At 41.8% G+C, this 15000-nt stretch overlaps 1 protein-coding gene across 1 annotated transcript in view; it reads left to right on the top strand.

Annotated features, from left to right (window-relative positions):
- Positions 1–15000, top strand: part of nrxn2b (neurexin 2b) — a gene marked incomplete at both ends in the record, with an annotated part of 136486 nt that overhangs the window by 43524 nt on the left and 77962 nt on the right. Inside the window, 1 exon segment of the mRNA XM_084337906.1 lies at positions 7223–7312. Coding sequence (XP_084194032.1) covers positions 7223–7312 — 90 coding nt within the window.

Raw genomic sequence — 15000 nt, 5'->3', positions numbered from 1 at the left:
TACATCAGGGTCCCCCATTTTCAATCCATAGTGACATTTATGACATACACAACATACATGACATTTGTGGCATAGGGACATACATGACATACAGGTATTTAGTACTGTTACATTTGTGACATATACGATATGCAAATATGCAGTACTGTTACCCATAGATCCTGACAGAGTATTATGATGGGCATGGCTCAAAAGGGACTATAATTAACCTAGACACTCAGCAAAAAGGCACCCTTGCATGTTTATGAGTCTGTTATGTATAAATAGTAAATGGTATATGTGATGTGTTGTGATGTGATGTCATGTCTGTATGATGCATGTCTAAGCATGTCATTCCTATCTATATTTTTTTTTTAACCTATTCTATTCTACAATTTTATTGCACTGCACTATTTTACTCTATTTTACCTTGCTCCTTTTATAAAATAATTAAATAACATAACCCTAACCTAACCCTAAAACCGAAATAAAGTAAAAAAATTTTAATAGTTACAAAATCCACCCATTTTCGCCCATAAACCGGCCAAAACCGGCAAATTTGTTTCCTTCTGTGCCCCCCTGTGCCCCAGTAGAGTGCTGGGTCTAGATACGCCCCTGCTCTTTCATTCCTTGCTTCCTTTCTTCCCCCTTCCTTCCCTCCTTTCTTCATTCCTTCTTTCTTTTGAAATTGTTTCTCTCTTTGTGTCTGTGGAAAAGGAATGTTTTGATTCTGTTCACACACGTACACACACACACAAACATACACACACACAATAAAACACAGACAGGCTATGATGGACAGTGAGTCATCGCAGGGCGACACCACCTACTCTCTGGTGTCACGTGTTCATTCTGCCTGTCCCCTCTGCACCTCTCACTCCATCTGTCCGCCTTCTCTTCTTCTCACCCCCCCCCCCCCCCCCCCTATATTTTGTATTACCTTCCAGCCCCCCCCCCCCCCCCCCCCCCCCCCACTCGCCCTCTCTCTACTTTCCACACTCTCCCTCTTTCTCTTGCTCTCTGCTCTCATCATATTTTTCATGGACGCTTATTGTCCTACCGATTTCCCTTGCAGAAACACACACACACTCTCACTCAAATATGCACTTGCGCCCTCATGCAGACGCACATACGGACATGCAAACACACACACACATGCCCATGTACACACACATACACACATACACACACATACATACAGTACACATGCACCAACACACTTTCCTTAGCTTGTGTAAGGTTGGTGTTTAGGCAGGCGTGGGTAGAGAGACCCCTGGGGAATACTCAGAGGTACTGCAGAAGCCAGAGTGTTGGTGTATTTGAAGGAATACTCAGAGGTACTGCAGAAGCCAGAGTGTTGGTGTATTGGAAGGAATACTCAGAGGTACTGCAGAAGCCAGAGTGTTGGTGTATTTGAAGGAATACTCAGAGGTACTGCAGAAGCCAGAGTGTTGGTGTATTTGAAGGAATACTCAGAGGTACTGCAGAAGCCAGAGTGTTGGTGTATTGGAAGGAATACTCAGAGGTACTGCAGAAGCCAGAGTGTTGGTGTATTTGAAGGAATACTCAGAGGTACTGCAGAAGCCAGAGTGTTGGTGTATTTGAAGGAATACTCAGAGGTACTGCAGAAGCCAGAGTGTTGGTGTATTTGAAGGAATACTCAGAGGTACTGCAGAAGCCAGAGTGTTGGTGTATTTGCAGCTCTGCAGCAGAGAGTGGGAGGGAATCATTGTCATTGTCGGGAAAAAACAAGGAGTAGACTACAGGCTGGGTCATTTAAAACAGGGAGTGGACTACAGGCTGGGTCATTTAAAACAGGGAGTGGACTACAGGCTGGGTCATTTAAAACAGGGAGTAGACTACAGGCTGGGTCATTTAAAACAGGGAGTGGACTACAGGGCGTTTTTAGGGTTAGAAAACATTGGGGGCCTTTTTTTTCTTTTTTTTAAACACAGAAATACACAATTTTAGAGTAATTAGAGATGAATAGTGAATAACTAGAATCATTAGAGGTTCTCAAAGTGAGGTCCAGGTCCATGAGAGGGATCTGGGCAGTCCCCATAGAAAATTCAAAGTTAACAGGACCAAATCATCAGTTTCTTATTTATTTATTTAACCTTTATTTAGCCAGATAAAACATTGATCCGGTCCAAGAAGCCCCAACAGGAGTACAAATATACATATATACACATATATATACATATATATATATATAATATATATACATATACTGTACATACATACACACATATACACCAATAACAAAATAAAAACACAGTTAAGAATCATACACATAAGCAAATAAACAAACAAACAAACAAACATATGCACAGCCTATGTACAAAAGAAATAAACAGTTCATCTCTAGTCTTTACAGTTTTCTTCAATTGCATAAACACTCAAATCAAAAGTATTACACAATTATCAAAACCTTACACTCAAGGAGCAAAATATAGGCCCAGATTTGCACCCCTACAATGTCAGCCTCACACTTTTTGCAAAACAATACACACAGTGATTTGCAAAACACTAAACACACTTGCATTACATTAGACACAGAATGTCAAATTACAACACACATATGAGCCAATTGGTTAAACACAGCCATCAGATGCACAAACACACCATTGCTTAATTGTAGATACATATAAAAATGCAGCAGGTGAGTTCACCTGTCTTCAACCAAAATGGAAGGAGAGTGAAGTACTGTACACAGAGAACATGAAAATATACAATACATTCACCAAACACTACACAAGACAACCAATGATGCAGACTGATGAAAATATGCATTTTCTCCCATTTTCCCAAATCAGTCTACATGGAGAATCACAACAAAAAATTATCTTGCCAGATCCAGCTAGGCAAAGAGATAATGTCTAGTATTTTCTGTTTAAATGTTTTCAATTTTTATTTTTTTTACTGTAATTTTAACCTGTACTGGATACAGTATTTTATGTTTGTCTGATATTTGCTGAGCTTACAGTGTTATGCACATAGTAGCATGAAAACTGGGACATGTATTGTTGTGATTCTCCATGTTGAAATGTTGACTGATTTGGTTATATGGAGAGAACATTTATATTTTCATCAGTCTGCATCATTGATTTGGGTATATGGAGAGAAAATGTAATTTTTTTCATCAGTCTGCATCATTGATTTGGGTATATGTAGATAAATAAATTATATTTTCATCAGTCTACAGCATTGGTCTTGTGTAGTGTTTGGTGAATTTATTGTATATTTGCACATTCTCTGCGTACTTCACTTACAGTACTCTAATCACTGAGAAGTAGAATTGCTAAATGTGTTTTAGGTTAAGCACAGCAGTGTGTAACTGGTTCAAACTGAATTAAGTCATATGAAACGTGTGTTTCATATGGTAACAAAATGTAGTTTTTATAAATTAGTGTATGGTTTTGACAAGTGTTTAATTTAGCAAAGGATCTGAGGTGTTCTGATAATTGTGTGTGTGGTTGTGCTAATTGTGTGTTTTGAAACACCGGGCCCCGTTTTCAAAATCATGCTTAGGCAATCGAAAAAAAAACTGTATTGTGTTTCATTATATACATATGTTTCAGTCTTCTCATAAAAGAAAGATTAGATTTTTGGGTCTTTTCTTGCCTTTGGTCCACTTTGCATTCACATCTCAAATGCATTTTGCAAGAGTGAATGAGCTTTCACACCACCCCAAACCAACCGGACTATCCGAGGAAATTAACCAGGGTTCGATTAAAGCTTATTATAGGACACTGGACATGGGTATGGATGGCTCCAGGTGCTGCTGCGTTAAAGTGCACATCTTCAATATCTGTACTATTTAAAAGTACAGTGCAGGACACACTCAAAGGTTATCGCACCTCAGAGATGGCAGTGGACATGTATGACAGGACAAAGGCCATATGTAATGGCCTTTGGATTGAGGAACATACTACCAGCCAAAGGAGGAAGCAGAAAAGGATGGACGAGTATGTAGTTGAGTCATCTTGTGGCACAAGCTCAGACCTCAGCTCAGGAGATCAGCTGAGACAGAGACTGTTCTATCCAGTCGTCAACAGAATGCTGCAAGAGCTTGAGAGCAGGTTCTCATGAGTTGGATAACAACTTATGAGAGGCATACAGGCATGTTATCCAGCCTCAGACCAGTTTCTCTCAGTGGAATTGCTGCAACCCCTCGCCACACATTACAATATCCAACTATTGCCAGAGGAGATCACAGTTGCAAAGTGTTTCCTGGTCAGGACAGGCAGAGATGCAGTCCCTACTATCCAAAGTGTCTTTTCCCTCCTGGATGATAATAATAATAATAATAATAATAATAATAATAATAATAATAATAATAATAATAATAATAATAATAATAATAATAATAATAATAATAATAATAATAATAATAATAATAATAATAATAATAATAATAATAATAATAATAATAATAATAATAATAATAATAATAATAATAATAATAATAATAATAATAATAATAATAATAATAATAATAATAATAATAATAATAATAATAATAATAATAATAATAATAATAATAATAATAATAATAATAATAATAATAATAATAATAATAATAATAATAATAATAATAATAATAATAATAATAATAATAATAATAATAATAATAATAATAATAATAATAATAATAATAATAATAATAATAATAATAATAATAATAATAATAATAATAATAATAATAATAATAATAATAATAATAATAATAATAATAATAATAATAATAATAATAATAATAATAATAATAATGCATTTGATTTATAAGGCGCCTTTCAGGACACTAAAAAAAAAAGTCCACAAATCGGTGAATGAAAAAATTATAGGATCAAATGAAAACTACTTACTAAAAATGGATGTTTAAAAGTCCTAAAAACCAACAAAAAATACCAAACACTAACAAACATTCAGCACAGACAATGGGGATGCTAACGACGCCACTGCCAGGCTGGGTCATTTAAAACAGGGAGTAGACTATGCGGCAAGAACAGAGAGACTCAGACTCAGCTTCTTCCCCCAGGCCATCAGAACACTGAACACTGATCTCTCCATACAGTACATGAACACACACACACACACACACACACACACACACACACACACACACACACACACGCACGCACGCACGCACACACACACACACACACACACACACACACACACACACACACACACACACACACACACACACACACACACACACACACACACACACACACACACACACACACACACACACACACACACACACACACACAAATCCTCACTTGCACTCTCTCACACACAAACACACGACAGGTTGAAAAAAAAAAAAATCACTTTAAAAAACACAACTGTATATTGTATAGTATTGTATATAGGACTCATTACCGTTCATTCTTAAGCTTAGCATTGTATTGTATTTTATCTTAGTACTTTTTATCATGTCTATTTTATTCTATTTGACTATTTGTATTTTTTGCACAATCAAAGCGGGCATGGCCACCTTCATGTCACTACATGTCTCATGTATGTATGTGACGAATACATCTCTTGAATCTTGTTTATATATAGAGTCAATTATCACAATCATATGTCCCAATGGGCTTCACACACGGGCACAGCAGCCCAGTTTGTAAACATGACAGTGGAGAAAATGTCATAAATATGTTTTTCCCACCATATTGTTCAATGCACTACTTAGCAGCATCTCTACACCTTTACCCTCAATGGGAACTCAAGGATCTATGAATATTAAAACGTATTATTCTCCCAACACATGTCAATACCTACTCAGCTTTCTGTGTATGTTTAAGCTAGAGGTGTCACGTTATCACATACTGGACGATGAGAGGTTTGAATTAACTCAGATGTCGGGGAAGTACAGAGGGAAGCTCTCCCTCTCCAGGGGAAGAATGTGAAATGGCTGCTCTGGTGACAAGTTATGCACAAATAACAATCTGTATAATCAAAGGCATGCCTCCAAGAGGAGTTACACATCGAAAAAACATGTGTAAACTGCTAACAAGTCGGTCGCAGTCAACCAGCACCTGCTAATGGGTCAGCTGGTTAGTGCGGCCGCCTGTGGATCCTATAGTTCCAGGTTAAAATCCACATGTTTTTGAGTGAAGGGGATCACCATCTCCTCTCCTAATCTACCCCACAATGCAAAGCGTCCAACACATCCTCTTTTGCCGTTAGCTAGCATTAGTCCTAACATTAGCTACCAAAAATGTAGAGGAAATGTCAGCTACCAAATGTTCCGGCTAACGCTAGCTACTGTTCTAATCAGACAATTTTTTATTAACACTATGTATAACAATTGGTACAGTAGCTGACATAGCAGCCCGTTGGGTATCAATTGTAACAGCAAAAGAGGATGTTAAGATGCTTTGCATTGTGGGTTAGCTGTGTAACACGCTAGTTGATTATAAGTAGGCTAATGCAAATTGCCAAATGCTATTGACGATTCCTGGATTTACATTATAAAGGAAACTTTGACAGGTTGGCAAACAGCGGTGTCGATCCCAGGGAACCCTTTTTGGACTTTACATGCAAAGTAATGCACCATGCGGGTCACGGCTCTGTCTGTGGCATAGTCAAATCCCCGTCGGGTGATTTGTGAACTGCTGATTCAGCAACTAACCGCATGGGACCATAACTGAAAATGTCTTCCTTGAAATAACCATGGACTGTGTTCTAATACTGTGTGTTTATCTTGTGATGAATATGAAAACAGTGACAGTTGATTCATGACATTGATTTCTTTCCCCCACTGTTTGATTTATTTATAATGTGACAATGTGATGCCAATGCTGTTTTTGTAAATGGCCGCTGGTTTTGTGTTTGATTATGACATAATTGACTCCCATTGTTTGCTTATTGCATTTCTAAAGTGTGTTCCCTTTTGCGACTATAGCTGGCATTAAGTTACCAATCATACAAATGCAATCATACTATAACTAAATTATTCATAAATATGTTTAACTTGTTAGCTCATTTAAACGCCTGCCATTTAAACCCAAGGTAACTAGAGATCTGTTAACTTGTCTAACCAGCTAAAACCAGTCCCCCCCCCCCCCAAAATCTCCCAAATCCTTCCTGCCAACCCGTAAAGCTGATTTTAAAGTACGCCTACATAACCTGCTAAACGTTTGCCATGTTGCCCTTTTTTCCTAACCTCTAACCTTTCAACTTCCAGATTTGTAACCTTCTGAATCTGTCTTCTCCAAATTTCTTAAAGGGAACTTTGATAATGAGCGCCTGGCTATTGCTAGACAAAGAATCCCATACAGACTTGGTCGGGTAGTTGACGAGTGGCTACTCGACAAAGGTAATAAAATCCCTTTTAACTCCACTAATGATCCAACCGCCTAACCCACGTTAACCACCACGCCTCTGGAAGAGCTGCAGTGCCACACGACAAGGGTGGATGTGACCGGGCTCTTTTGCCACAGGTCCCCCCTTCCCCTAAGTTAAAGAGTGTAAACAACTCTTTAATTGCGATTGGGCTAGCAAACCACAAACCATTGACCTAAGTGAAGTCTTGACATCCACTTGATCTCTCATCGTTAACCCATTCAGCACTGATCTTAATGTATCTACCCTTCTGTACGTATTACGTATCTAGTGACGTGCAGGAACTGGGTTTTTGCATTTCTAGGAAACAGTTCGGTAACTGTACAGAAATGTACACATACATAGGAATGACATCACATAAGCTGTCAGCGTTAGTGTGATATTCCAGCTCCGACAGCTTGGTATCTCTGACGGCCATTTCGGGGGGACCACATCCAAAACACCTCCTGGTGGGACTGCATCTCTTCAGGGTTTTAACCTCCCCGAATAACCCCCAACATAACACCCGACCTGTAAATAGACTCACTGACTTGCGTCTGCTTCTCTCCTTGTGTCTTTGGTTTGCTGAATGTGAATTTGCATTAATTATGACCTATTATATTCAGTTTTTCATGAACCCTCTCCCCAAAGAAAAAAAAAACTTAACTTCACTTAACTGGATATTAACAGACAAGTAAGCCCCCCATGAAATTCATTAAAAGTTAAAGGGACTATTGTTGAAGTGTTTGTTCAGTTCTAAAGTATGCACTTTCTTTATATTTTTTAAGCGTGGGCATCCTCATTCCTGCCCCCACCCCTCTTCCCCCTTCCCGGGGCCGTTGCTAAGCGACAATTAGCGTGGCGGAGCTCGCTATGTGGTTGCGATCGTCAAAGTGATGATTATTTAACCCTTTGAGTGCCCAAAACATCCCAAAAACCTATTTTTGTCCTCTCTTTGTCTTCCTGTGCTGTGTGTTTGCGATGCTGAAGGTGGTTGATTCTAAAAAATAAAAAAAAGTTAAGAAGAGAAAATAAAAGATGAGAAAAACAACCTGTCTGGACAAGGGAGATGAGGCTGATCCTCACAGTGGATGTACACCAGACATATTGTAAAAGGCTGGTCATGTCAGGGAGTGGTCTACTGCAGGCACCGTTATTAGTATTTAATAATAGTTGTGTTATAACTAACTACAGGCCTATTATAAAGCTAATTAGAAGCTGTCCAGTCATGGAGGTAATCTAGTTTGGTAAAGAGGCATTATTATGACGAGCCTGGATTTAAAACTATTAATATCCATATGAGATGCTTGCTATTGATGTTTTTACAACAGACATATTGGTGCCGGGTAATCGGAACCCTAAAAAGCTCCCAAGCTTTCGACTAAAACGTGCATTTGCATTCTGTTTGTTTGCCGCGATGAGTATGCCTTGAATTCACGAGAGTTCACAGGGCGTTAGTTGATTAGCTTTAGGCGGAATGTGCTTTGAAACGACGGCGCACGCGGGGAAGAATTCAAAAGATGTCATTTGTCACCAAGAGCCAAAATAATTTACTATTCATACGAGAGTGGAGCGGGGATAAATGGATCACTGGTATGTTTATTTCATGAAAACAAAACAATCGGTGCATTCATCTCCGAGGTTCCTGTAAATTGGCTTCTCGTCTCACAGCAGTAGGGGAGCCACCCCTGCCGAGAGTAGTTCAGGCACAAATCAGAACGAAGGCTCGAGATGAAAGCCGAATGATAAAATTGGATCAATAAAATATTTGTATACACTCATGAAATAATTTGTGCGCGTTTGATAACTTTAATGAGGATAGGCTTGAAATTGGATGTGGTGAAAAATATATATTTTAACTACACTGAAATGAGTCTACATCCGAGCGCGGAGATGACAGTTAAGAGACACTTGGGAAAAACAGAGAGAGAGAGAAGACGCTTAGGCCTATTTGTAAAGAGTGGGAGTTCTATAGGGATTGCGAGAAAGGACACATGACCATAAAAAATTGATATAATTGTGACAGAATATGTGGCGTTAGCATTGTTAAAGGTGCTATAGATAACATTCGGCCGCTAGATGTCTCACTAGAACACCAGCATGTCATTTATCCAATCAGGTACATTGCATGTGGGAAAATGGGAAGTAGGAAGCGGATATATACCTGCAACGTGTAAACAACAACATACCCATTTTGGACCTGCCAAAATTATTTAAAAAAAAATTGTAAAAGCAAAGAGTAAAAGCAATATTTTTACTCTGCATATTTCTAAAAGCTCTGTGGATGTATTATTTAAAAAAAGAAAAAAAGATTACTCATCATTATCCATAGCACCTTTAACATTCCTCATTCAAACCAATGGTCATAGCCCTGCCCCTAGGTTTCTATGAGGAACACTCACAATGCTAACGAGCCATATCCAGGTAATGTGACAAAGGACTAGCAAAGAAATCAATTCTAAATATCACAGGCTGCAACAAATCATCAACCAAGAATCGCCATTGTGTGCTGCGCACAGGAGTTGGCTACAATTTCAGTGGTTGTTCGTTCTACCAATTAGTATCGTCTGGGACTTTGACTTTTTGTGAGGGAAGTGGCCCCGAAAATAAATGGGCTGAAACTGCATTCTGAATACCATTATGGGGGCAGTACGGCTGACCAGTGGCGGCGCGTATCAGACCCGGGCCGGGGGGCGGGGGCCACATGATCGGGCCCTTTAAAAATCGCTCAGTCAGTATAGATTACAATTTAAAACAATGTTTGAAAGAAAAGTAACTAAAGAAAAAGTGTAATATTTAAGATTTCGTTTCTACAAAGTGTATAGAAACGAATATATATGTATCAGATAACGATATAACATAATATAAAGTCCAACAAACCACAAGGACGAAAACATAGCCTAATAAAATGACTAAATTTCGGACACACCATTCAGCCCCATGGATAGCCACCACCAGAGCTCAGAGCAGTTGGCTCTCCCGAGGACAGCAAGTTCTGCGCCTGTAAACTACCTGGCGTTCTATCGCCATGCTCTAAGACAAACTCTAACCTTAACCAACTTGTCGCTCCACTCTTGTGTTTATAAGTACTGTAAAAAAAAACGACATATACATGTTTGCACTGTCTTTTTTCTATTATAAAGTGCCTCTCACACAGTGCATAACACATGAACAGATCAGTCATTTGATTTTAATGCATGGTGCTCGCATTATAAATCGAATGTATTATTATTAGTATAACACATGAACAGATCAGTAGGGTGCATTTGATTTGAAGCACCACAGCGGGTGTATTATACATCGAATGTATTATCATTATTATTAAAACACAACACTCACCATAATGCAGGCAGCCCTGCCCTGGGCTTATTATTGTTTTTGCTTCGGTCCTCCAAAATCCATGCTCATGTCATGTTTGAAACATGTCAAATGTCCACTCGCGTTGAATGCCCACCCAACTTGAACACAGTTGCTTGCTTCATTGGCTCGTGTTGCCATGTCAACACGCGAGAGTCACCGGTTGCTTATTATTGTTTCGGTCCTCCAAAAGCCAATGTTTGAAACATGTCAAAGTTAAGCATGACTCCTGTTTATTAAAATAAGCTTTATAGGTCGTAGGCTCCTCTTCTGGCTCATCGGTTGGTATTTCCCCGCTGCAAAGAAGTTATCCAAAGACGTTTGTTTTGTTTTTGCAAACGCATGATGGCATCCCAAACGCGGAAGTGAAAGTGAAATTCCATTGGTTCTCCCAGTCCACGTGACCATTTCTAGCATTTCAATTGGCTATAGTGACAGCCATAGATATGATGAATAGATATATACAGCTTCACAAAGACACTCTGGCGTCACGACGAGTAAAATAATATCTCGGGGGCGGAGCATGCTGCCTCGGCGACGGGCCCGGGCCCCCCATTGGGTCCCGACCATCGCGGGCCCGGGGAGCCCCGCCCCTACAGCCCCCCCTGAAGCTCCGCCCCTGCGGTTGACCTCCCTAGTCCTATATTCTGAGGGACAATGAGGGGGCAGGAGGCTAAGAGGAAGTAGTGGACATTTGCGGGCTCAAAGGGTTAAAGGTCGCTTTGATTTGGAAGCAGAGAAAAGTGAACCGTTAATATCTAAGCAGAATCTAACCACCTAACAGCAAAACAAACTCCACCCACACTAACCACTGAGGGCTCCCCCCCCCCCCCCGACCCCCCCTCCTCCACTCCATTACTAGCCAACGAAGAAGAAGCGAGTTAGTTGTTTTGCTAAATCTATTTTGAAATGTCCCCCCCCCCCCCCCCCCCCCCCCCGCAGGTACTATTTAGGTTAGCGAGCCCTCAGATCTAACCCTGTTCTAAACCTGAACACAATTGGAACCTCGCTGGTGAAATTTCGGAAGAATGCGGAAACGGGCTACGATGGTCGTTCTATAAAAGCCTTTTGAGAAAAATAAATAGCTAAATAAGTTCTAACCGCTCTAAAAGGAGAAGAAAAAAGCTCTAGCAGATGGAGAAGTCGTCCTCAACCCGCTGTCCACCCTGTCCCGTAAAGCACAACTCAGAGGGTTAAAACAAAGCTAATTAGCCGAAAACCTAATTATAATTCACCTGTTTATGAGCATTTGGACTGTAAATGCCAAAACACAAGCCTATTTTGAATGCCTCTTTGAGCATTAGAGAAATTATAAGGTCCCTTTAACATTTATTGTTTTCACAACTGAGGAAAAAAGTTAATTTCATATTTTATCATCAATGAACACATGTGTTGAAAGCCTGCCATATTGTCATCCTGCTAGGAGGAACGAACAGTGGTCCTTCTTTACAATGTGGTGGTGAACGTGCTGTGTGTGTAGATGTGTTGGTTGGTGAACGTGCTGTGTGTGTAGATGTGTTGGTTGGTGAACGTGCTGTGTGTGTAGATGTGTTGGTTGGTGAACGTGCTGTGTGTGTAGATGTGTTGGTTGGTGAACGTGCTGTGTGTGTAAGATGGTTGGTTGGTGAACGTGCTGTGTGTGTAGATGTGTTGGTTGGTGAACGTGCTGTGTGTGTAGATGTGTTGGTTGGTGAACGTGCTGTGTGTGTAGATGTGTTGGTTGGTGAACGTGCTGTGTGTGTAGATGTGTTGGTTGGTGAACGTGCTGTGTGTGTAGATGTGTTGGTTGGTGAACGTGCTGTGTGTGTAGATGTGTTGGTTGGCCTCTTCTGTTAGCAGCCCATGCTGTATCACAACCCTTGGTGGCCCCCATGCCACGAGGCTCTTCAAATGCTCCTTGACCAGAGTGAACAGAACATCAGCCTCAGTGGGTCTCTTCCCCTCTCTCTCTCTCTCTCTCTCTCTCTCTCTCTCTCTCTCTCTCCTCTCTCTCCTCTCTCTCTCTCTCTCTCTCTCTCTCTCTCCTCTCTCTCTCTCTCTCGTCCTCGTCCCGATCCACGGATCTCTCGGCATTCTCAGCGTTTAAGAGCGGGGAGTGGGTAATTGACAGCTCCCCTGCATTCGCGTCTCATTGGTGTGACGGCTAAAAGGAGAGAAGGATGACGAGCCGCTGCTCTCGTGTGGAGGAGGAGGATGCAAACGAGGGGGGGAAAAATGGCGGTCGCGCACAATCGCTCTCAAATCAGTTCTCTCGAAAGCAAGCGAGGTGGCGAGGGGAAGGTGTGCTGTGCCGCCAGGCGCTGTGGTGTGGCCTCTCTGTGTGCCGTCCTCGTTGCCTTCCACCCACCAGACTTTGAGGCAGATCAGAGTGAACGTCTCTGGCACCGCTCAGCGCCTGCTGCTTAAATCTAAAATGGCAGCCATTATAGGGACCCAATGGAGGGGGACAATAAGTCCCAAAAGTTTTTAACAGCTCAATCAAAAAACCTGAACTCGCTCAGAAGCGTCCTCTTTTTTCCTCACCCCACCCTCTCTCTCTCTCTCTCTCTCTCTCTCTCTCTCTCTCTCTCTCTCTCTCTCTCTCTCTCTCTCTCTCTCTCTCTCTCTCTCTCTCTCTCTCTCTCCTCTCTCCTCTCTCTCTCTCTCCCCTCGTGATAGATCCATCATTCCAAATACTCTGCTGTTTATCCTCCCCTCCTACTCCTCTCTCTCTCTCTCTCTCTCTCTCTCTCTCTCTCTCTCTCTCCTCTCTCTCTCTCTCTCTCTCTCTCTCTCTCTCTCTCTCTCTCTCTCTCTCTCTCTGTCTCTCTCTCCTCTCTCACTTTTTTCCCTCTCTCTTCTATGGTTTCTGCTCTCTCTTCTGCTCTTCCCACCCCTGCCAGTGTTTCTCCCTGGATACTTGGCAGGGCGTCTGATGACAGCCTAGCGTCTCTCTTTGCAGAATAATGGGACGCAGCTTCCAAATCTCGCCAGGGACTACCAAAAATTACAAATAACTCTAGAGGGAGTGATTCTTCCTTCACGCCCCCCCCCCCCCTTTTTAAAAAGCAATCAACATTCCGCTTTTAGCCAAAGAGGTGTATTCACCACCTGGTCATTGCCTATATTTCCCAGGGAACAAAGCGGGCTTCAGAACAGGTGCTCTGCGTGTAGATCTCTGCTCATGGAGGAGTAGGAAGTCCGGACACCGCGGAGCTGTTTCTAGACAGCTACACAACACCGGGGAGGAAGAACACCAGAACCCCCCCCCCTGTGTAGTGTGTTCAGCCCACCTGCAAGCTAGCAAGCAAACCCAGCCACGTCTAATGATCAGTGTTTAATGGTCTGGTGCGAGTCCTCCCGCCCCCCCCGTTCCCTAATCGAAAGCGGTCGAGTCCTCCCACTCTGTGTTGGAGGGTCGACATCCCAAATCGAGCCTCTGGAGCTTGGCATGGGTCCAGCCACATCATGCGTGATCCTGCCTTTATTGCTGAGATTTCTCAAGTCTGCCCCCCCCCCCCCCCCCCCCCCCCCCCCCCCCGGCCCCCAGCCAGAGAGTAGGTCTCTCTAATGCTCCTCTCTCACCACACCCCATCATGAATGCTGTGTCCAACTCTCTCTTCTCTCTGCGTTATTACTGCCAGGGGGGGGTGCCTCTGCATTTGTAACCATGCCATGACCCCGAACCCTGACCCTACCATGACCCTAACCCTAACACTACCATCCCTGCTAGAAAAAACAACATAGACCAGCATGCATTATGTTGGTTTATTACATGGCGTTTTCACATTCGCCGAAATGCTTGCTTGTGATTGGTCAATAGCGCGCGTCAGAGGTCAGTTATCAGACAATAATGACCGCTGTGGGACAATAATGACCGCTGTGCGCAGCTGTTCGCAATCAAGCCCGGCTCGGTATTTTAACTCCGTGTCGGTCAATTATTTTGCGACAATGACCTCGTAGCTATACATTATCCCTTACATAACCATCATGCATTATGCTGGTCTTTGCTGGTATAACCATCATGCATTATGCTGGGCTCTGCTGGTATAACCATCATGCATTATGCTGGGCTCTGCTGGTATAACCATCATGCATTATGCTGGGCTCTGCTGGTATAACCATCATGCATTATGCTGGGCTCTGCTGGTATAACCATCATGCATTATGCTGGGCTCTGCTGGTATAACCATCATGCATTATGCTGGTCTCTGCTGGTATAACCATCATGCATTAATATCAGATCAGCTGGGCTCTGCTGGTATAACCATCATGCATTATGCTGGGCTCTGCTGGTATAACCATCATGCATTATGCTGGGCTCTGCTGGTATAACCATCATGCATT

This window comes from Notolepis coatsorum, assembly GCF_963971535.1.
Source record: "Notolepis coatsorum genome assembly, chromosome: 1".
NCBI classification, from domain to species: domain Eukaryota; kingdom Metazoa; phylum Chordata; class Actinopteri; order Aulopiformes; family Paralepididae; genus Notolepis; species Notolepis coatsorum.
This window is presented reverse-complemented; position numbering and strand designations above follow the sequence as displayed.